The sequence below is a fragment of the Sciurus vulgaris genome (assembly GCF_902686455.1).
Source record: "Sciurus vulgaris genome assembly, chromosome: 4".
Lineage (NCBI taxonomy): Eukaryota > Metazoa > Chordata > Mammalia > Rodentia > Sciuridae > Sciurus > Sciurus vulgaris.
The window spans coordinates 187,431,574-187,456,046 of record NC_136464.1 but is presented as its reverse complement, the minus strand read 5'-3'; the positions used below and the strand labels follow the sequence as shown (position 1 = coordinate 187,456,046).

Sequence of the window (24,473 nt, the reverse complement as noted above, 5' to 3'; positions counted from 1 at the left end):
CCAACCACTAAGTTTTACAGTGGCTTGTTATGTACCACGAGATAACTCATAATTTTAATAGCCACAAAGTTTTCCAGAAGATTTACCATTTACAACTCAACCACTAACTGATAGCATACAGAGGTTCAGCTGCTCCACATCAGTACTGTTAACTTCAGCCATCTGTAGGGTGTGCAACAGTCTCTCAGGGTGCCCACTCCACCTCCCCAGGGAGCAACACTGCGTAACTTCAGCCATCTGTGGGGGGTGCAGTAGCCTCTCAGGATGTCCACTCCACCTCCCTGTGCATGCTCCATAACTTCCTGGCACCAGCTTTTGTGAAGGTCCTCTTTAAGAGCTTGCCCACTTTTGCTTAACCTTTGCTCATCAGCTTACAGATTTCTTGCACTCTAGATGCAAGTTCTTTGACATGTACTGTAAGTAATTTCTTCCAGTTTATGGCATGACTTCTACTCTCTTAACTGTGTTTGTAATTATCAGAAGTTCTTAATGTTATCACTCAATTTATTGTATTTCTCCCCCCCAGGGCTTTACATTCCATTAATCTCTGCCTACCCACAGGTCCAGTTCTCATTAACCTCAATGTACCTTATCTTGCAGTGTCTGTACCTACAGGAGTGCCCAGGGTAGTAATTCCACCAGACTTATCCTATTATGGATCATCAAAAAACAATTTAAAGAACTATATGCCACATTTAGTGAATACAAACCACCCTAAGGTTCCACTGAAATATAAAGACTAATATTTTGTTATATCCTGTATTATAAAATTAAAAGGCCAAAGCCCACTCTCCTATAACACAATGCTTCACACACATGTACACAGTATTCTGAAAGCAGCAAGTACTCAACTGGAAACTGATATGGATAGTTGATAAGTCACCAATTCCCACTGCATAACTCTATGAAATTAAATGGAGCTTCCTGATATTAATGTAGGTAGAAGGGCAGAAAGACACTTAAAACCTTGGATGAGAAGTCAAAACACCAAAGCAGAGAAACACAACAACCTAAAACACGGAACACATGCCAACAAGAGCAACCATAATCTTACCGATGTAAGCTTCAGAATCACCAATGTACATTTCAATGCAATGACCAAGCATCGTAACAGAAAATGTGTCATCTCGCCTAAGACCAAGGGCCTGCCAAAAAAGATTCATCATGGTTAAGATGTAATCTTCTCTCTTTTGTTTAAAAATATTTCCCATGTTGGAATCAACTTGAACATATTCCAGGGACTCCATGGCTGGGGATGGCAGGGGTGTTGGTGCAGACACAGATCCAGGACTGAGAAACTAATGACTGCTGAGGGCATGTGAGGACCATGGAGGTGTACCACTACTGGGTTCTTTTGCTTGAAAACCACCCAAGAGATCTCCACAGTGAGCCCTGAGGCTTTGGCATTAATCAGGTCACAGAGAAATAAATTATACTTAAATAGACTTACTTGAAAGATCATATAAGACCAGAAAAACTTGCTTAGTCCAAACTTCTTACTAGCTTAGTATTCTGATTACAACAGGGGCACCTTCATGAGTTCACAGCCTGAGAGTCTCTTAATAACCCTTGAGCGGTTACAACCATGCAGGTGGTGCACACCTATAATCCCAGGAACTCAGGAGGCTGAGGCAGGAGGGTGGCAAGTTCAAGGTCAGTCCCTGATCAATTTAACAAAATCTTGTCTCAAAATCAAAAAGAAAAAGGACGGGTAATGTAGCTTAGTGGTAGAGTCCTTGGGTTCAATCTCCAGTAAAAACAAAACAAACAACAACAAAAATACAGCTATGAACTTACACTGATAAATTTATCTTTGAGATATTGCATTTCCTCATTTGATCTCTTTCTCCAAATATCATCAGTGCACTGATTCTAAGGCTCATATTTTCTTAACTTCTATATGTTTTTGAACCTGGGATATCTTACAACTGCTGGTTTCTACTGACAACTGTCACCCTGCCACAGCTGAGATGTTCAAGGAACAGAACTATGGTGGTCCTCTGAAAATCTTCTGCTGACCCAGTGGAAGTTGAAAGGGTTGGGGGATTTGCAAGCATGTGTCTGAGAAGAAACCCAGAGTCAAAGACCAGGGTGTGCTGACATCAAGACACTATTCTGGGAAAATGGGAATAATGACCACCCAGTTGAACACTACCCACTTATTTCACTTACATATTCTTTGTATTATGATAATCCCTGATGCAAATTTAAGTAAATATGTTCAAAAGAGTACTTTCTCTGATTACAAAAACATAAATATTTAATCGGCAGCACTTGTCTCTGTGTGGTCCTGCTTGTTTGTGGTGTCTCAGCTCTTATGGAGTAAGTTACGTGGACTCATTGTGATAGCTGCACAGGTTATTTCTGTTCATCCACTGATATGCTCTACAGAGACCAACTGAAAGGGTCCAAGTAGAGATGGGGCATCCCCACAGGCCCTCACTCGAGCAGGTACTTCTGCACTGTTCTGTCTGCACGAGATGCCCAGACTGACCCATGTGATCGACCCCTGGCAACAGTATGCTCCCTGCACATTTAGATGCAGTCTCACATCTGCCTCTAATTGATGAACACTGAACATACTTCCCTCTGCCAGGAAAAGAATAAAACGTAAGACTGACTAAAAAAAGTCTGAAATCATAAAAGAATAAAACTTTGCCTAGAAAAGATCTTTTCAAAAAAAGTAGTAGTAAACGTTCACCAGATCTAAAGGTGGGTACAGACAAAAGACATACTGTGTGGAAATAATCCACAGCATTTTCAAAGTTGCCCATCAGACTATGGATATAGCCTATGGCAGAGTAGGTAGATGCATTCTGGGGAATTAGCACCAATGCCTGCCGGTGGTAATCCAAAGCCTCTGCATATTTTCTGTTGAGAGAAGATAGGGAGGGAGAGAGGGGGGAACAAAAGAAAACAATTATTGGCACAGTAAAAGTACTACCTTTTTAAGTCCAAGATGTACTTCAATCTGTGAAGATACACAGCAACTCTCCTCTACTAGACAGCAGTACAGACTGGCAACTGCCCCACACGTCCTTTTATGGATTCAACACCTTGGAACATTCTCCTGGCATCCCCTCGGCCAGCCACGGGCACCCTTTCATGACCTGCTGTATACATTCGTTTCACTGGATGAGGGACACCGGGCCAAAACCTCATTCTGGATCCTGACCTGTGAATTATCACAAAGGGCCCCTCGTGACAGCAAACCTCCCATACAAGGATTAGAAGCAGATAAGGAGTTTTGCTTAAAAGCCACTCAAAACAGTGTTCCTCAAAGTATTCCCTGGGATACTTGCCCTATAAAGTCTTTAGGGGTGGGGGGAAGATTTTATGCTTAATTAAGGTTTGGGAAATGCTACATTCACAACACAAAGTAAAGACTCGAGAAAATCCTGCAACAGACTTGTTAAATCTTGAGAATAGAAGTTCTAAGACTTATTTTAAACAAAGAATTCATTTTTTAACTGTCATCTGTTTATTCCATCATAAAACCTCTGGGAGAACAAAGTGAGAATAAGGATATGGTTTTAATTAGATCCTATTGTCCCAATTCTTCTGAATTAATTTTAAAAGCAAATTTTACTCTAAAAATGTAACTGTGTAATTCTCAAATGTTTCTAAAATAAAATTATACAAATGGAGAGAAAAAGTAACAGTAACTTTGATGCTTGTTGTATCTGAGCAGTCAAGCATAAGAAAGCTGAAGGATCTCATGAAATAAAATGTGGAAAATGCTATTCAAAATCAAGCAAATTTGTAGTACAAAGTACATTCTGAAAATGCTCTGCTTCACTTACTTAAGTTTTCTGCAGACATGCCCCAAGTTGTTCAACAAAGGTTCCCATTTGTCAACTGTCACCTAAAACAGCAACATTAAGCCCTTGAGTTACACAAGTCGTTGTTTAGCCTGATTTGTTTGCAATGAATCATTTCCTGTCTCTGTGAGGCCAGGCTTTCTGGTGTGCTTCTACTGCCACACTAAGCAAGGGTATGTGCTGGTCTGTCTACCTTTCTCCCCCATTAAAGGAGACTTCCTAAGGACACTATAGTACTTATCGTAAATCCATGCTGAAGGAGCTTGAACAGTACACCTGCAACCTAGGGCTCTCTCTGAAACACTGGTCTTTATGTTCATCTACCTGCTAAGCATTTCTACTTGGAAATGTTACAAGAACTTTAAATTCAACGTGCCACATTGATTCATTTCTCTTCAGCCATTCCAGCTCCCTCACCCTAGCCAAGTACCCCTCCAGTCAGTCACTGGGAACCACAGGACATTCCAGGGCTTGTTCATTCTCCCTTTGGGATATAGCTCCAATCCTATAACCTTCAATTCCCTTTAGCAAAAATCTGGCCTGGGCCTCCATCCTACAAGCCTGACCCCCAGTGTTCTAACTCTAGGATAAGGTGAAACTTATTTGTTTTCAGGCTGTTAATGACCCAGACTTAGCCTTCTGCCCCATTTCTTGATATTCTCTGTGAATTCAATATCCAACCTACACTTGAATCGGTTCCCATCTTTGTACATTCTCTATCCCTGAAATACCTTCCCCTCCTTTCTGCCCGGCTGAGATCTGGTTATTTCCAAGACTGAGACGTGTGATATACCCAAAGGCCCAAAGGCCTTCCTGACCACCTTCAGTTCACACTGAGCTCCCTACTATATGAGCACCTTTATTTCCTCAGCCATGCTGTGTTATTACTGCCAACTTACTTATTTGCATCCCCCAACAGACCCAAGGGCAGGAAATACTGAACTAGTTTCTGCAACAGAGCCCAACTCAGCATCTAGGATGTGGCCAGCACTTGTCACACACCTGTCAGCTAAGCAACAGACACCTGAGTCACCTTTCTTAACTGCTGAGACTGGCTCTAGGAGCACGCCCCTGTAAACACAAACCATTAGGCGGTTCTTGGGTAAGACTGCTTCTCTTTGGTCCTTTTGACATTTGCTGCAGTTTAAAATTAAAGTCCAATAGTATTGTCTCTTCATATAACTTCTAATGGGCATTTTGACATTAAGTGTTGTGCTTCATACTAAAAACCATTCTTTTAAACTCCTGTGAAGGCTATAAAGTGCCTTGGAATAAAAGGGACATAGTTTGAAACTTTAAGTGTGGCTCAGGAGTGTGCTTCTCAAACCATTCAATGTATGAGAATCACCAGTAAATCCTGCCTAATGGCAATTTTGATTCAGTAGATCTGAGATTCAGCACTTCCAGTGAGCTTCCAGATGATGCTGGTGCTGCTGGGCCAGTATGAATAGTAAGGCACTGAACTGTTTGAAAATTGCAATGTAGTAAACAGCACCCTATATTACAAAACATCAGAATAATCCAGAGACACCCAAGACTCAGCTGAGGAAGAATCTGCCTTATAAATACCCATGCACGAACACAAGGAAATTGACAAGTGTAGATGGTAAATAAGAAGAAAAAAGAAAAGCTGAGTCTAGCGGGTAGAGATTGCTTGCCACAGGAAGTTGCAGAGCTGTCAAGAGGGAATGTAAAGTCTATGGGCGTGTGTGCATAAGCACAGAATTAAACTGGGACATGAAAATCAGAACAGAATAAAACAAGATAAAAATGAAAAAGACTGGGAATTGGGAGAGCGCAACGTGCACAAGTTCATGTCTAGAAGTGCTAATATCTTAAATACTGCCCACTTGCACAAACAGTCTTGCTATTTGGACGGTTGTTCATTAGCCCCAATTCTCAAAGGGGATCTTTCACACACTAGAACTATGCAACGGTCTACGTATATAGTTAGCAACAATGAGGGACAGTGACAAGTGGTCTGCATCTGAATGACAGCTGGCCCTGCAGAAGTGGGTCAGTCGCTAACCCACTCAAGTCAATGATCAGGCTCTTTGAAGGCTCTAGAGGAGGGACTGTGTTAGATGCTACAGTGGCCACCAACTACCTAAAATTCCCAGTTCTGAATATTCTTTTCAATATTCTGATGGCTCTATGTGTCGAGGCCAAGGCCACCTCTGATCCTGAATCAGAAACACACTCATTTAGTACAATGTGGTAAAATGGGTTGCCTGTTGACAACTTGCACATTACTGAGTTATTTGTCATGACAGGTATCAGGTTACTTTCTTCCAGTGTCCCTTTTATCTTCCTCCTTCAACAGTAGCCGCGCTGAGGGGTGTGTACATGTGCATTTACGATATTATATAGAATCCCTCATTCCCAATTGCTTTAATTTTTTCCAAAGCATCCAGAAACCATTTTTTCTGCTGTTTTCCATCTAAAATAGAGGCGGGGGGGGAGAAGACTGCAGGTATTCAAACTAACAAGTCTGAACATTTAAGAAAATTTGAGTACCTCTTTCTAGTAGTACTGAATGAAGAAGGGCAAACTACTAGAATCAACTAGTTACTTCAGAGTTTAAGTAAGCTAATGTCTTAATCTTAACAGCAAGCATACCACATGAGATTGGGGTTTGGGAAACAGAAATGGTTGTCTGGCTTCATGGTATTAGGTTCCCTGCGAACTTCTGGTCACGATATTTCTTCACCTGTTCCATGTGTGTTTCCATTACATTCATCTTGTTTAACATGTATTCTCAATCCACTGACACTGAACTCACAGTCCACACTGCCATCACACAGGCCTGAATGGAGCTCACTTAGCAGCATATCTCCCCTGAGACACATCAGTTACCTGAACTTCAAACACAGTGCCAAGCTTGGGATCATTTTCAACAGTGAAATCACCATAAAAAAACTAAAAGCACAAAAATATGGAAACATGGCACTGAACAGAGCCACAAGGCCACTGGTTTACAGTGTGACTGACTGCAAGCCCTGTGCAAGGTTAGCTGTCAACTGCACTCAGGGAACTCCAGTCTCTCCCACCCTGTGTGTACAAGAAGACTGAAAACACTTTGAATTGGTTTTTTGGGTGACAAGCGAATCTTAGTAAGCCAATTCATAGGAAACTGAACTTGCAAATACTAAGAACAGACTACATTATATTATTACTTATGTATTTTTTAAATCCTCAAACTTTCTTCTAACTCCACCCCAATTTTTTAGATTTTAGGACATATCCATGCCATAAACAAAACTGATGTTCTAATTTATTGTCTGTAACCTTATAAACTAATGCAAAGAAATCACCAAATCTACAAACATCCAAAGCTATACAAAAGGTTCAATGGACCAAGAAACCACAAACTGGGTCATTCTGATTTATTTTCTGATTAGTAACTAAACAGGATTCCTTGTTTGACAACTGCAGAAAAACTTTCCCAAACGTACGAATCCAACTCCTAACTGACAGAGAATCAGTAGAACCCCTGCCAAATCTCTGAGCCACACTGTGGCATCAGAATCCACGATGGCCCAATCAAAGGAGGAGGTTCAACCCATAGATTCGTGTTCAAAAGAAAACCAAGATTAGAAGGAGTTTCTGACTTCTGTCTCAGCTATCTACTTCCATCTCCTAAAACAGTACACATAAAGATCAAGACCTATTGAAGAGATGGCCCTGTCAGCTGGACGCAGACAGCATTGGGCCTGGGTCTCCTAGACTTACTCTCCGTTTTGAAATGCAAACCACCCCAACCTCATGGATGACAAAAGGGTCTTCTGGTGCAATGCTGAGAGCTTGGCCAAAGAATCTTTCAGCCAGTTTGGAGTTGTTGGTCAGTCCATATTCTAGTCCAATATACCAGCATTGGCAAATGACACCTAAAAACGTGGGAGAATGCCACATGTTCAATCAACACCCCAAACTGTAATTCAGTAGAACTCTGTCAATTTCATATACTATCTGCACAACAGGTCAGAAGAAGTTCTTTTGTCTAACTTTTAACTTACTAATATTAACAAATGCCTAATGGGCTTTTAGACAAGTTAGCTGCCACTTCTAGAATCTACCACTAACTATTCATCTTTATTTTCATTACTCCACAGTAAAAATAGAAAAAAAAATAAAACTTCAGAAGAGAAGGGCAGGGGCCCCTGACCTGTATGAAGCCCACTCACACCCCAACAGTCCTTCTACTTCTGCCTGTTCTGGTCAGTACCAAGTCCCTTGCTTTCTGAAGCTAGCTGGCTCTCCCAGCCTAGGTGGCTCTCCTTCAGTGCACTGCCAGCCAATCGGTCCTTACTGTTTCCAGCAGGAGCCTTCTGAATCACATCTGGGTGAATTCAACTGTCAGTACTAACTGTCTCAACTAACTGGCATCTATCAACCATCTGATCAGTGACTGTGATATACTGATCTTTCTTCAAAGATGATCTGCATTACTACATCATGACTGGCTGCCTGTCACGTGCATCGGTACTATCTAGTGCTGACTAACCTTTCATCTGTAGAAGGGTCATGAAGTGCCCTTTTAAGTATTCACCTGGAAGAAGGCACTTTCAGAATGGTAAAGAAAGAACCTCCAAAGTCTACTCTTCCATAAAAGTAACATGAACACTTTCAAATATTATGAAAATCAACATTTTTCAGAACTGTGGAAGATGAGCCAGGGCTTATAACACCTAAGGGGCAATATACCTAAGAACATGGCTGGCTTCTGGTAAGAACAACAAATGAACAGTGTCTTGATCTGTCCTGTTTAATCTCCTCCCCCAGCTTCCCAACACTGGAACAGCAGCAGCAGCAGCCACTGGAGAGGACAGGAGTGAGAAGGTGCTGCAACAATTCAGAGGACTGTCATTGTTGGACCTTGTTGGACTACTATTGTCTAGCAATCCCTAGAAAAGGCCCACTCATAACCCATTTTATGTGACCCCAGAGTTCACTGAAAAGCATTATCTCTGGGATGCTTACCCCAAATCAGCAGCAATTAGACACCACTGCAGCTGCCTGAAGCAGCTACCACAGTTGGGCAAACAAGTGAGGGCCAAAAGCTGAAAGGAAACTGGGGATAGGTGTTAACTGGTGAACTGAGGACACACAGTCCTGGGAATTCGGGCCACACACGTGTGTGCTATCCACACACACACACAGGAGAGGTCTGAGAGGCCTGAGTCTCACACCTCTGTCTGACCTCAAGGCTCTGTGTGCAAAGGAAATGAAGGCTAAGGCAGAGCAGTCAACTGCCAGAGCTGATGGTGTGAACCAACACAGGCAAAGTCCTTCAGCAATGAGTGCAGACACTGGTGCTCCACAGGTCACAGGTAGCAAGTCATCCCGTCACAGAGGACACAGCCGAGAATTAGTTCTAGAGTCACTAAGAGGTCCTAGGGTGAGATGGGGAATCTGACTTTCAGAACTGCCACAGTATACAACTGTTAACAAAATAAGGAGACATGAAAGAAACAGGAAAAAAAAATGGACAACAGAAAAAGTCCTCGAAGTGGCCCCTAAAAGATAAGTACCTTAAATTACCTGTTCTAAGTTTGCATTTAGTTTTGTTCCAGTGCTGGTTGACCCATGTCCTCATGCATACTAGCTGGTCCTTCACCACTGAGCTACATCCCCTTTAGATAAGCTATTTCAAACATTCAAAGAACTTGAGAAGGTCATTTCTACAACATATAAGAAACAATGTCTTACCAGAGAACAAAAATAAAGATGAATTATAAAAAGAAACAAGTAACAAGTCTGAAGTAAAAAAGTACAATAGATGAAATTAAAAATTCACTGAAAGGATTTAAAAGCAGATCTAAATAGGCAAAAGAAAGAACCAATAAATAAGCATGGCAACAATGTGTAACTAAGAGACTCCATTACTAGCAGAACTGTCCTACAAGAAATACTTCAGGTTAGCATGAAAGAACACTAGATAGCAATTTCAAACCCACACAAAACAGATAGGAGTCCAGCAAAAAGTGACTACATTGGTAAATACAGAGCAATGTAAATGTATTTTTGTTTGTAACTCCTCTGATTAAAAGATAACTGAGCAAAACAATAATTATATATCTGTGTCAGGTTTATAAGGTATGAGACGTAATCTGTATGGCAGTAATAGCACATAGGAGACAGGTGGGAAGAGAGTAAAGTTTTGGTATCCTAATGAAATTAGGTTGATAATAATCCAAAGGAAATTGTTTTAAGATGTTAATAATCATCTCTGAAATAATCACTAAGAAAAATAACTTAGAAATATAGAAGAAAAACAAATTAAAACGTCATACCAGCACAAAGGTGGCAGTAATGAGAAAAAGGAACAAAAAGCACACGACATATAAGAAACAGAACAAATAGCAAACGTAAGTCCTGCCTTATCAGTAACTGTATTAAATGCAAATGGAATATACACTCCAATCAAAAGGTAGAGATTGGATAAAAAAACACAACCTTACTATATGAGATTTATTTTAGATTCAAAGACATACACAAGTTGAAATTAAAAATGGAAAAAGACACGATAACACAAAAGAGAGCTGGTGTGACTACACCAACATTAGATGAGAGACTAAGATGAAACTGTTACTGACACAGGGAAGTACATACTACAATAATCAAAGGCTCAATCCAGTTAGAAAATGTAGTTATATACCACCTACCAAGAGGGACTCAGAATGGCTGCCAGAATTACAGTAGTAAACATAATTTAGCAACAAGAGCTGAGATTTCAATACCCATTTGCAGTCAAGGACAGAACTAACTAGGTGAAGGGGCAACAAGAAAATGAAGGCTCCAAAAACACTAAAAAGATTAGACCTTGAAGGTGCCCACAAATACTCCACCCCACAAAAGCAGAATTCTCAGGAACACCTGGACTGAGATCTCACAAAACGTTCTTCAGACACAGTGGAATGGAGAGAGAAATCAGTAATAAAAGGAAATTTGGAAATTCACAACATGTGGAACTAAACTCTTAAATAACCACAAAGAAAACTTAAAAGTATTACTTGACTTCAAACAGCCAAAACTAAGCAAGTTAAACAGGTAAAGCTGTTCTGCTGGGTAAATGTTACCTACAGAGAAATGATGCTCACCTTGAAGTGAGAATTGGATGACAAAGCCTGTTGGACTGGGAAACATGTTGCTAACTGTGTCCCTAATCACCGCTGTTACTCCTATCTAGGGACTAACTAGTAATTAATAACTATTCTGAGTCTGTGAGTACTCAGAATATCAAAACTTACTAAGCCCTAGCACTTGCACCCAAGAACAACTCATAGTAAGTTACTAAAAATTTTTTGCTGCAAATTTATCAGGCTGATAGAGAAGGGAAATATGCGACTCCAGCTGAGTTTCAGCACAGGACTGCAGAAAGGTTCATAGTCCCTGGCAAATGGGACAGAGAGACCTGGACTGAGTGTAAGGCTCAGTTAGGTGATCGGTAGTGGACTGAACAACTGTTACTGAAGGATTATTTCTATTGGTATGTAGGGTACTAAGGACTGAATGTGTGTGCCCTCCTGCCCTAACCTCCACTGTAACCATATTTTCAGAAAGGGCCTATAAGGAGGAAATAAAAAGTTAAATGTAGTAATAAATTTCATTTCACTGTTAGCAAAACGACTAGTGGAGGTTAGCTTGCTCTGCCTTACCCTTTCATCAGTTGTGCTGCTGTAAAGTAAGCAGCCATTGCTTGGTCATGCTCACTTTCCACTGCAAATGAATGTCCATATGCTATCCATGCAGGCCCATAGGTCTTCTCCAGCGTTGTAGCTTTGCTAAAATGAAGGCATGCATTCGAGTAATGTACTTAAACTTTAAATTACATATGAACAGTCTCAAAGTTATTTATTAATAGCATTAATTGAATAAATGAACTATCAACATATTAAATACTAATGTAACATTTGTGTTAACGCATCTGAACCAAACAGGGTTTAACAGTACAACCAAAATTTTAAGAAATTTTAGGAGAGGTCTACCATTTTTAGGCACTGTGGTTAAACCTGTTAGTATTCTGCATATGACTAAAAGCACTACCTTACCCAGGAGCCCACTCTGTGGTGGGAAGAGATTCACCCTAGGTACTAGGGTGGACTGGACTATAAGTAATTAGTCTTCAATCAGTGGATACAGTAATGGTTAACCCACAATGGGACAGAGAGAACATATTACAAAACATGGAAAATGTAAAACTGATCTTCCCTCTCCCTAGCATTTTATTTTTTATATCTTCTTTCACCTAAATGTTCCATTTCCAGTAGAGTACATTCACTGAATCACACACTAAATCAAAGAAGCACAGTTCAAAAGAACTTTCACAACACTAACCGCCTCCTATGCTTGGGCCAGAAAATGCTTCCTGTTTCATTCTGAGTGCAAGGCCCTTTTCATGTCAATCTGGCATGTACTACATCAACCCCACATTTAGAGAAGATTCAGAGAAACTGACTTTCCCTAGAATTACAGCTGGTAAATCATAGACGTTGGATTAGAATTCTAGTCTGACTATAAATATCCTCTTTCCTTGGATGTCATTTTCTATTTCTTCACACCCTAGGCATTACTCTACATTTACACAATCCTGGTTAAGTGGCCTGACTGGGTGGCAGCGTTTTCTTTAAGCCAAACCCACAGCAGACCCTTACAGGAACCCGTTGACTCTGCCAAGAATTCTCTTTTAGAGTCACATTTAGTGACCCTAAAGTTTCGTGTAATTTCACCACCATTAGCAAAAATCCTAAACATGAAAGGTTAATAGTATCTCTATAAATGAAAACAGAACTTTTCAAACTATGTTTCTGTACTGTTTCTTATTAATTCTTTTTTTTTTTTTTTTTTTTTTTTGGTGGGGCTGGGGATTTGAACCCAGGGCCTTGTGTTGCGAGGCAAGCACTCTATCAACTGAGCTATATCCCCATCCCCCTCCTATTAATTCTTGCTTATAAATAAAACAAAACATATCCTCCTTCAGAATGAGGTCTAGATCACTGGCATCTTCTACATCCTCATAAGAGCAAGGGACACTGACGGTGCAGCTGAGCTGAGCATGTGAAGACATTTCCGTTCACATGCTTTTCAGTACCTACTACTGACAGCATGAGAGCATATGTATGTGAAAGGAAGCTCTTCCTAGGGCTGGCTACAGAAGGAAGAAAAAAACGCATACCTGAGATATCTTCTGGCATGTTCATTTTATGACCAACCATGAGATAGTAACATCCCACTGCAAACCAAGACACCTAAAAAGTTCAATATTCACCATGACCAAAGATACTTGACCTTAAACTACAACCCTAACAAGCTAGTTTAGACAGGAGGTAGATGAGATGTTCCCAAGTCATATATTTCAGTTCAAGTTACACATCTGTCCACTGAGGTGCTCCACGAGAAGGGCCAACTCCATGGGTGCTGTCTCAGGCAGCTGCCACAGAAGACAGCAGCCTGTGAGTCCTGGCTTGTCCCTGGCTCTCCTCACTGCAGGGTCTGACTCTGGGTTAGCTGGTTCTCCTGCACTGAGAACTCTGGTCTACTGAGGTAGGGACTTCTTGTCTCATCTGAGACATAGATCATGAGCATGTTTCCTGGCTTCTGCTTTTAAAGACACAGTTTCCAATTCTACTTTCTATTCCTAGTACTCCATTCTGATTCATTGCAGTTTGGAAGACACACTGATCCAATCAATGCACATCTCAGTACACTGTCTTTACAAGCAACCTGAGAAAGCTACTGATCAATTACATTTCTTAGGAAAGGCAGGTGTGTGACTGGCATGATCCATACTTTATGTTTTCTATATATTATTTTAAAATAACAAATGTATAATTTCTATAATCAGAAAAAAAGGTGTTTTTTTTTTGTTTGTTTTGTTTTTTTTTTTTTAAAGTTACTGCTCTAATTACAAAAACCCTTCATGGAATAAAGAAATTAATGCTGCTAATATCTTAGGCCCTAGGCAATATGGCCTCAATGACTTAAAATTAAATATTATTTGTTTGAACTTAATCTACTGTCTAAATACTGTTTAAGTATTTTCAAAAGTTCAGGTAAGAAAAAAGACTTATATTACTTACAGGATTACTAGGATACAAATCCACCAGTTTGTGAGAAAGGTAGAAAAGTTCTATATTAGGGAAATAGAAAAAATTTTTCAATTATTCATACAAAACACAGTTCAAGATCTGACTTTTACCCTAGTCACTACCCTTCACAATCAAATAAAACCTCTTCTCACAGCAAGGATCTCAGACCTTCCAAGTACAAAATTCACAGGATGCTAAGCACCTGCTCAGTGCCTGGAAAACTGGCTGGAGGGCATATGGTGGGCCACACAGGAGCAGAAGCCCTGAGTAGAGCACTCCAGGGGTGGTGGAAGTTCCTGCAAAGAATCTTGCCCATCCTAGAACCTCTCATGTCCCAGACTACAACCAAACCGTCAGTCAGACCTTCAAGTTCACTGCATCAAGAGAGTACTCCCTTTTGACAAATGTGCCTCACATCTCATGCTGGCATGTCCTATATAAAGACTTTGGATTCAGTAGTTTACAAGCTTCTAGGGGATGTGTGTTGCTGGTCTGCAGACCAGAGAAGCATGGTTTAGCACTGGGGTGTTTTTAGGTTTTCTTGCTCCCTGATAAAACTTACTACTGAGTTTTAAAGATGTAAGGGCAATTATTTCCTAAACACGACTAAATGTTCCTGAAATTAAAATGTGAAAAACCCAAGTAAAAACTATGTTCCCTTCTAAATTATTTTTCTTAAGGAATTTACAAAAAAGAAAAAAAAAAAAAAAAGAAAAGAAAGAAAAAAGTCAAAATTGAGTCAGTATCCTAAAACTGACATACTACCACTGCAGAATGCTGGCCACTCTGACAAATCTTTCTTCCTCTACTTGTTAGTTCTACTGCAGAGCTCCATTACACTGTACTGCTATTTCAACCATCCAGGATTTTTATGAGACAAAATTCAAGAATTACACAGATTCCCCCCCCCCCCCCCCCCCCCCCCCCCCCCCCCCCCAGTGATACTATGAATTGAACCCGGGAGTATTCTGCCTGAGTTACATCCCCTAGACCTTTCTAAAATTTTGAGACAGAGTCTCAATAGGTTGCTGAGGTTGGCCTAGAACAAGGGATCCTCCTGCTTCATCCTCCCCAAATCACTAGGATTACAGGCATTGGCCAACAGACCCAGCAAGAACTATCTCATTAAAAAGAAAATTCATACCATTTGCTTTATTCAGCTCCACAAGAGTTCCTATATGTACAGGTAAACAGTTTGCATGGAAAGGATCTTTTTCCATTACTCTGAAAGTTAAAGCAACACATCACTACTCCAGTACATGACAGTACTCATTATAACTAGCTATGTTTAATCATTAAGCATCACACAACACTGTAGGCTATAATACTTTTTTAACTTTCAGTTATAGGGATGATTAGGTTATAAAGAAAGGTAAAGTTCTGGTGTATTTGGTAGGAATGAAAACAAACATCACATTAATTTACTTTAAATCAACAGCATTACAATACATAAAATAAGTAGTCCAACTATTTGAAAGGCTTAAAAATTTAAACAATTAAATAGATCATGAGTATTTACTAATTAAAATTTTTGTGATTCCCAGAATTTTAAACAACCCAAAAGACCCTCAAAATAGGAGAATATAATCTAGCTAACAGACAAGTCTGATTTGGCACACTGGAAAACTGATATGTGGGGGAGATGGCTTATTGAATATGTCAGATGGAGAACACCCAGGACTGTATTAGACTTTTTTTTTTTTTTTTTTTTTTAAACAGTGCTGTAGACCAAATCCAGGACCTCATGCATGCTAAGCACACACTCTACCATTAAGCTTATCCCCAGCTCTAGTCTCTGATAAAGTATTTTATGAAATTATGTGCCAAAATTGTACTTCCAAACTATCAAAATTATCAAGATTGGGAAGACAAAAGCGTATATTTCTCCAAGCTTACTGTAATAAACCTATGAATATGAAAAGACTTGTGTCCATAAATTGCTTTTTTAAGACAGCAGCCTGTTCAGAATTCTGCAAATGGTAAAGGTAAGTCAAACCATCATCAACTAGTTTGAGATTACTCAGGGAACATGTCTTTGAATTATGTAGATGTGGACTGAACTCCATGTTCTTACACAAAAATGGTGGGTATACTCACGCAGAAGTAAGTTTGTAGCACATCTTAAAATCACAGTTATAATAATGTCTCTCAGCTAAAGACACTACCACATCTAGATTCTCTTGTAAGCCATCAACAGACTCAGGGATGACAGTTTCACTGGGCTTATTATACTGAAACAGAGAAATGCAAAGATAAACTCAATGAGTAAACACAAATCATTGTGTTTGGCCCAAGTGACTGAAATATTTACATACAATATATGTGAGGCCCTAAAAACTTCCAAGTTTTATCAGTACTTCTCTCAATAAGTTTAATTCTCTTCTCAATTTTATCCAGAGAGTTCCACCATAGGCAGTATTTTACATAGAGATTCAGAAAGGATAAGAAAAAAAAATCTGGTTTTTCAAGTACTAATTTGATAATTCAAATTTCTAGTATAAGGAGTCCTTGGGAGAGAGACATATTTTGAAAGCTTACTTAGGAATCCTATCAAATACTTACAACAATCTAACTCCTCTTGTGAATATGCTAACTTAATAAAAACTTTTAGTAATTTAAAGGAATAAAGGCCAAATTTAATGAAATTATATTTACACAAAGCAAATGATGCATTTTTCCTTACCTTTTTTAATTTGTTCTCAAACAGAAAACGTAGCAATTCCTGTTCTTCAGTACAGAGCTTGCTAAGAGGTAGTGACTCAAGAAGTTCTTTTCTTAAAAATGATGAGAAACAAAAAAAGACGGCCTCATAAAGTTTATGAGAAAAAAGGTTAGTAACTACAAATCCCCTTCCACAGTTCTTGGTCTAAGTTAATTGACTCACGAGAAAACAAAAATCTCAAAATGTACCAGAGAAAGCTGAGACAGTGGCTTCCAGGCCTGGGAGACACAGATGACCTGAGGGCGAGGGCCGGAGGCCTCTGAAGGGTTGCCGTCAGAAGCAAGGCTGAGCCCTCGGCTTTAATACTACTGACGCCATGTGGACCACTCTGTTGGGAGGTATCTTAGTCACTGCAGTTCAGCAGTGTCTCCGGCCTCTACCTACAAGACGCCAACAGAATCCTTCCTCCATACTACATGCCCCAAATTATGACAACCAAAGTCTTCAGACACTGCAAACAAACTCAGTGCTCAAGAACCACAGCAACAACCCCATTTCCTCTGTTTCCTTGACTGTCTATCTTCTCACTACCAATACACTTGGCTGAGGTTCTTGGTCCCTGTGGTACACTAGGATCAACTAGAAGCTTTAAAACATCTGCTGATATCAGAGCCCTACCTCCAGAGATTCTAACCAAACTGGACTACAGCCGGGACCCAGGCACTCATGTTTTTAAAGCTTCTTGAGGATTTAAAGTGCAGCCAGGCTGAGAATCACTGAATCAAGATATTGAATCCTGGTTTATACTATCTCAAATTGTTTCTCAAAAATATGACCTCGTGATGACCAGTCCCTTAAGAATCTGACAGCAAAAGGCACTACACACTATTGTATTTTGCAGCGTGCATCATATTTGAAGACCTTAAGAAAGTCAGTAGGTCTATTAAAACCTGTAAACAGCCTACTCTTGAGTGCACAGACTTAAGAGAAAAAAGACAATCCAAACAGTATTAATTGTGCTAAACATAAAAACACCTGAGATTCCAAACCTTCTTGTGCTGTCAGCATGTGGTGTGATGTTAAAAGATCAAATGCTTCAAAACAGTACACATCAAGCTTCAAAGCTTCTTTGTAACTGTAGGTAGCCAGAGTTCGGTTATCTAGAGCATCGTAGATTTTCCCCCGTAGAAGACAAATAGAACTCTTTATCTGGTGGAAAAATATGATGTATCACATACTAAGTCAAAACTTTTAAAAAAAGGAGCCAACTAACCCCACCTCAAAGCATAGTGTAAACTAACAGACACAGGAAGTCTACCTTCCCTGGGCTGTGACCACTTTACTCAACAAACCTTCATAACTAATGTGTACGTCAAGGCTACTAGGTACATTATTTGTTCTGTACCAAGTACTGCAATGATGTAGAAACAGCAGCCGTATGTGTGTAAGATCCAATTGTAAAACAGATAGTTTGCGACGGATCCTGATGGGAAGGTCTCGCTGAGTCTTAGTAATTGGCAGCAAGGCAGACCATGGTCACATGGATTGCTGGAGCCCAAGACCTCAGTTCAATTTTCAGCCCTGAAACTGTGTGTGATCCTGGACAAAGAGTAACTAGGCTTGGCCTCACTTGTAAAAAGGGGAAAATGCCATCTTACTTTCAGGACTCTGTGAGGATGGGACTTATGACTCTCTGTATGGTATTGGCCATTTTGTGACCACCAACAGGATGCAGAATCTGACTAGCATTCCAGATCTGAGCCTCAAGAAACACATAACCAAGTTCAAAGATGCTCCAGAGATGAGTAGCAAAAACGATTAAGGAGGCAGAGGAAAGTCATAAATCAAAATTTAAAAAACTAATGTTCTCCCAGAATGTCCCTAGACCTAGGCAGTGTCCTATGATACTAGGGACTTAACCCGGGGGTACTTTATTACTGGGCTACATCCCCAGGCTTTTTTATTTTGAGACAGTCTCACCAAGCTGTTTAGGGCCTTGTTAAGTTGTGGAGGCTGGCCTTGAACTTGCGACCCTCCTTCCTGTGTCAGCCTCCCAAGCCGCTGAGAGTACAGGTGTGTGCCACTGCACCCAGCAAAAAAAGCAATTTCGTAAAACAAACAATAAATTCCAAATAAATCATACATTTCATAGGAGATAAATTAATGTGCTTGAGCACATAAACAGAAGAGTGGTTAAAAAAAAAATTAAGTGAGCACCGAGAATGTATAATATCCCTAACTTTTTAAGGTGAAAAGCAGAGCAACCAAGTTCCCTCATAAATCTTACAATTATGGAGACAGGTGGATCTGAGGGTGACCACTAATGGGGGAAGGGTCTCTTTCTGAGTAATAAAAATGTTCTACAACTGAGGTTTGCACAAATGTGAACATACTAAAAGTCATCAAACTATACACTTTAAATGAGTGAACTATATGGTATGTAAATTTCAAACTATTAACAATAAAGGAATAACAATCCAGGTTAGTGGCCTAAGTACAAGATAAACCTCTTGGAATTTCATAGTGGTAAGAAGCACATATCAAATAACATAACATTTCCTGGAAACAAGTTAAGCTAATTAAGGTTCTTTGAGTAGGTAGGTTCAAAATACTGTTAGAACACAGAAAGAAAGCAAGATTATTTCACCTGAGGGTGCAGTTCATGCCATCTCATCTGAGAAACTAATCTAAGGTCAGCCTCTCAGATGCAGCCTCAGAGGATATCATTAGTTTCCAACTGATGGCTTGCTCAGAAATGTCTCAAAATCTTTGGTTTTTGGCAGACAAATAAGCTGGAAACCATAATTACTTTAATACATAACACTCAAGTAAAAGAGTTTGCCATGTAATGTGGGCATTTCCTACTGTTATTTCTGAGGCATGCTAGCAATATTACTCACCGAGGACTGTGACATTTCCCAGTCACTGGAGGGGTCTTTCAAGCCACTTTCATCCTTCAGATATTTTTCAAACAATCTTTTGTTGATTGGTTCCTCCATATCAAGAATATCAAGAGCTTGCTGGTGCTCTTTTGCAGCATACTACGGAGGAAACAGAAACACCATTCATCAACCATGACTTCTAGATTTTAAAAAGATAATAAATATTATACCCACTTTTCAGTTGTCTAAACTACAATTTTTTTCAAACACATCAGCTTTTCGTAAATAGATTGGTATTTTATAGCATACAATACTAAAGGAAGGAACATCTCCTCACAAAATACTACAACAACCTGCCAAACTCCATCACCCAAATTCTCACATACATGTAAAGGCAACACAACATATATATATAATCAGACTTACATCAAATAAAAAGGAAAATGAACATACTTACATGGCATCTAGCTGCAAGGTAACGACATGCTTCATACAACTAGGAAAGAAATTATTTAAAATTTGTTAAAACATGTATCTTCACTTTAAAAGAAAACTGTAAGCACAACATAGCTAGTCTTATAATTTCTCCTTTCACTCCTGCAGCAAAAATTTCTGGTCTCTTTAGCCCAAACTCACCACAAACCCACTATTCATTAGGCACCAAGAATTCAAAAAGAAGTGAAAAGATCACAGTTGGGGAGGAATGAACACAACCCAGAATATATGATAGCACTGTACAGTTGAAGAAGAAAATACCTGCAGAGGAAGCCAGGAGCTGGCTAGGCAGCGGAGTGTAGCATAAACACCCACTGTATGTTCAAGGAACTGAAAGAAGCCCAACCTGAATGGAACATGTGCTATATGCATTGAAATAGCAGTGGTGGACCTCTGCTGTCTATTAATGTGGTTGATTTCATCCTATAGCCAGAAGGAAATCACTGAATGATTTTTTGGGTGACATAATCAGAACTGTATTTTAGGAAATTCTCCCTTGTGATAGTTTGTAAGAAGGACTGGACACAGGGAAGGTGGAAAGGAAGAAAATGTTACTGCAGAAAACACAAGAAGGACTCAAACTGACAATTAAAGGCCTAACTTATGTGAGTGGTAAAGAAACCTAAATAAATGCACAGTTTCAGAGCTACATATAAAGTAGAATTTTCAAGCCACGTGTGATGGTATATGCCCGTGATCCCAGACACTCACATGTCTGAGGCAGGAAGACTGCTTGAACCCAAGAGTTTGAAACTAGCTTGGGCAACATAAAGAGAATCCATCTCAAAACAAACAAACAACAACAAAAACAAAATTTTCAGAACTTAAGTGACTAGATGAGATGAGGGAGGGAGGAACAAAGTGACAAATTAGGAAGAAGTTTTCTCTTTGTTCAAGAAAAACTGAATTTATTTAAATATATGAGACAAAACATACACCTAAAATACCTATCTAATAATTATTTTACAGCTTCAAAATCTCTTAAGTTTACATTATTAATGTACTTACTTTGTCCAGTTTTCGTGACCGAAGTGCATGGGCTGCTCTATGATACTGGGCTGTCAGATAAAGACACTGAGCCAACCAATAAACATCCTGGGGCTCCTCTAGAAAGGAAATTAAATAAATGGTCAGTGGTGCAAGGTGAAATAGAAAGATTTTTAAAGACTAGTTAGAAAATAAATTAGCATTTGTCACTTACCATGAGAGAGTGAAGCAACTTTGTCTGCCCAAAACAGGGCACTTTGATACTGTTGCTGCAAAAAAAAACAAACAAGGGTGACTGCCTGTCATTCCCACAGCTCTGAACAGATGTCTACTATTATTAGCATGCCATATATTAAGTCAATGCAGCAATACAAGTTTTTACACATAGCAAAGGTCTACCAATCATATAGCTCAACAAGGGTGAGTTTTAGTTCAATGCTACTACTCTCAAATCTTTGTATGTACAATTCAAGAAAGTAATTTGGTTTTTAAAAATTCATACACAGCAAAAAAGAGTATCTGCAAGTATCTAAAACAACTGACATGATTATTCTGCAGTGTTTTCCAATATCTAGTCATCAGCATTTCCTGTGCTGATATGACACTTACAGTAAGTGGTTAATGAGTCCCAAAGTGGAATGTAGTACATAAAACACTACTCAAATACCTCATTTGTAATTTTCACAGCATTCTAAAACACATTCACATATATGAACTATCAATGACCACCGGGAAGGTCACCTTCTCTAGTCAACCATAACAAAAAAGAAGCTGAGGACGGAAAGCCACTCACAAATTTGCCAAAGTTACTTTTAGTCCCTGGTTCTCACACATGGGTCTTTCTACAATTAAAAAAAAATTTTTTTTTTTTTGCCCCAGTTCCCCTGGATGCAAACCAAAGCAGGGCTGCCAGACAGGTGGGCAGAAAGAATGCTTATGGACCAGCAGTCTGCTCAGAAAGTGTCTCACACAAATTCTGAAAACCAGGCCCGTTATTCTCATTGTCCCAGTGCCAAAAAAGATCACAAAACATCTTACTAAACTGACTTCTGAAAAACATTGCCCCCTCGCGTGCTGCAAAAAATCTGGCTACATCACTTCGCATTCAGTCCCCAACACAGCATCCAACGTGGCTTTCCCCGCTTCCATTTCACTGGGAGAACAGGCACTTCAGCACAACTAAGCGACCTCTCTGAGGCTGACTCCAGAGACGCGCCTCTCCTTGAGTACTTGCTGGGCAAGGGCAGTGCAGGGCATCAGACGCAGTTTGCGAGAGCTTTGTAAGTACTGGCTGCACACAAGCTCGTTTTCGTCTTTATTCGCATGAATTCGGCCGCGAAGAGTTACAGCTAGACCTCGGAAACACGCCTCGGCCAGCCTAATCCAAGGCCGCCTCCTCGGCTCCCGCAGGCGCCACGCCCTCCCGCAGCCCCGCGGGCCTCGCGCGCCCCGGCCGCCCTGCACCTGGTCCAGGTACTGCCGGACACGCTTCCGCAGCCGCTCCAGGTTCATGGCTGCACGGCCGGCCGAGTGCCCGCAGCCGCCGCCGCACTGCAAAGCCCACACCTCCGACAACTCCCAGACAGCGCCCGCCGCCGGATCGCTAGCGCCACACGGCACTTCCGCCCCAACAGGCCCCGCCCCGGAAGTCCTTAGCAAACGTGTCCCTTCGGGTGCAGGGAAAGGAGCATCACGCCTCTGGTTCCGCGACTCGCCCGTGAAGCTTGGGTTCCCGACGCAGTCTCCCCGCGCGAGGCCTTCTGGGAGGGAGACGGGAGGCACGGAGGGGCGACGCGAGGCCCTCTGGGAGGGAGCGGAGAGGGGAGGCACGGGCAGAGGGGCTGCGCTAGCTCCTGTGGGAGGGAGGCACGCGGAGAGGGGCTGCACTAGGTCCTTTGGGAAGCGGGAAGGAGGGCCGACCCTCTGGGAGGAAGGCGGGAGGTCTTGGGAGGTTGGAGTTGGCGGCCCTGCCCTAGAATTTCTGTTTGAATCTCAGTCCCTGTTGTGAATTAGCTTTTGAAGGTAAATACAACGGTTATGAATGGCCCTCCTGTAGTCCAACCCCTGGGAGTCAGCAGCAGGAGGGGCATCCTTGCAAGAGCCTGCCTCGAAATAACTGTTTCTTTTGAGTTAAAAAATGAAAAGTGGGAAGAACACACAATTTCCCATAAGGAATCACATTTTCATTTGAATGGAAAAGGCTGCTCTCACTTCTGTGCAAGTTCAGCCATAACCTTCGTGATAGGTAACATAAATGAGCAGTGAAAACATGAGGTTAAGGGAATAGTTCTGTAAACTGGTTCCACTGTGCTGGTCCCACCCCCGACCCCATGTGCTTTCTTTTAAAAAGCAATTTGCCTGCAGCCCTGCCTGGCTTAAGTCAATAGGATATGTTGCATTTCTCAGCAAAGGACCTTTAATCTGCAGGAGAAATGCAGGTCCAAAATGCTGGCAAGAACACGTTCCCCTGAAGGGTGATGAACTTTTGTTATCCTTGCACAGTCAGATTCCAAAACTCACAGAGCTAAGGATAATTTCCCCTACCCCTAAACTGAATTACAACTGGTCAGCAAGGGCCAAAGTGAGGTGGAGTTGCCTTGCGCTTTTACTAAGAGCAGTGGGGATTTGGAAGCCTGATGCAATCCTGTTGTCAGTCAAAAGTCGAGAGGTGGAGCTGGGTGGGACTCTAGAAACTTCTCTGGGACCCCCCCCCCCCCAATGAAACAAGAGGGCAGGAGGGGTGAACTGTTCTGTCTGAGAGGACTCTCTCCCTGGAGAATGTTCTCTTGCCCCCTTGCCAATCCCACAAATAAACTTTTTGCTATTCTTTTAATGACATCCTCTCAAGCAAGAACCCGAGAATCCAGGGTGGGGACCTCTGCAGCTGTCTCTCTCGGGCTCTGCAGGTGGGTCTCTTCTGAGACATTTCCCATACATGCACATGCCTCTATGGTGGAATAATGTTTTGAGGGTGTAGTTTTATGTACCCTGTATTTCCATCTCCTCTCCCACTCCTATGCATCAGGTAGTGATCACTCTGCCTATTAATGTGAGCAAGGCATGAAGTAAGCTGTATTTTTTTTTGGGGGGGGGGGCAGGGGTGGTGTACTGGGGATTGAACCCAGGAGCACTCAACCACTGAGCCACATCCCCAGAACTTTTTTTTATATTTTATTTAAAGACAGGATCTTGCTAAGTTGCTTAGGCCTTGCTAAGTTGCTGAGGCTGCTTTGAACCTGCTATCCTCCTGCCTCAGCCTCCCAAGTTGCTGGGATTTCAGGCATATATCACTGTGCCTGGTCATTGTAAGCAGTATTTTCAACTGCTTCTTCTCATTTAACTACCCTCCTATGGAAGCACTGTGGCTTGCATTCTTAGGCTATCTCTCCTAGTGCATGAGTTGCACAGGATACACTCTCTCCGCTGAAGATTCTACCATGCAGGAGTAAGACTGAAATTTCCCCCTTCCTCCTCTTCCCAGAACCAGTGGCTACCAACTGATTTTGGTGAATTTTCTGCTTGCTTTCTGTTCTATGCC

At 41.0% G+C, this 24,473-nt stretch overlaps 1 protein-coding gene across 1 annotated transcript; it reads right to left on the bottom strand.

Annotated features, from left to right (window-relative positions):
- Positions 1-861: 861 nt before the first annotated feature.
- Positions 862-22,563, bottom strand: LOC306659871 (cell division cycle protein 16 homolog). The gene is given in 21 exon segments (XM_079137721.1): positions 862-1,145; positions 2,736-2,871; positions 3,804-3,865; positions 6,197-6,244; positions 6,246-6,261; positions 7,554-7,570; positions 7,572-7,688; positions 7,690-7,708; positions 11,480-11,605; positions 12,997-13,024; positions 13,027-13,069; positions 13,901-13,950; positions 15,054-15,133; positions 16,007-16,140; positions 16,593-16,683; positions 17,605-17,780; positions 19,472-19,612; positions 19,911-19,949; positions 20,957-21,054; positions 21,150-21,204; positions 22,400-22,563. Coding segments are annotated over 21 exon segments (1,659 nt in total). The 5' UTR covers positions 22,448-22,563; the 3' UTR covers positions 862-1,010.
- Positions 22,564-24,473: the final 1,910 nt, after the last annotated feature.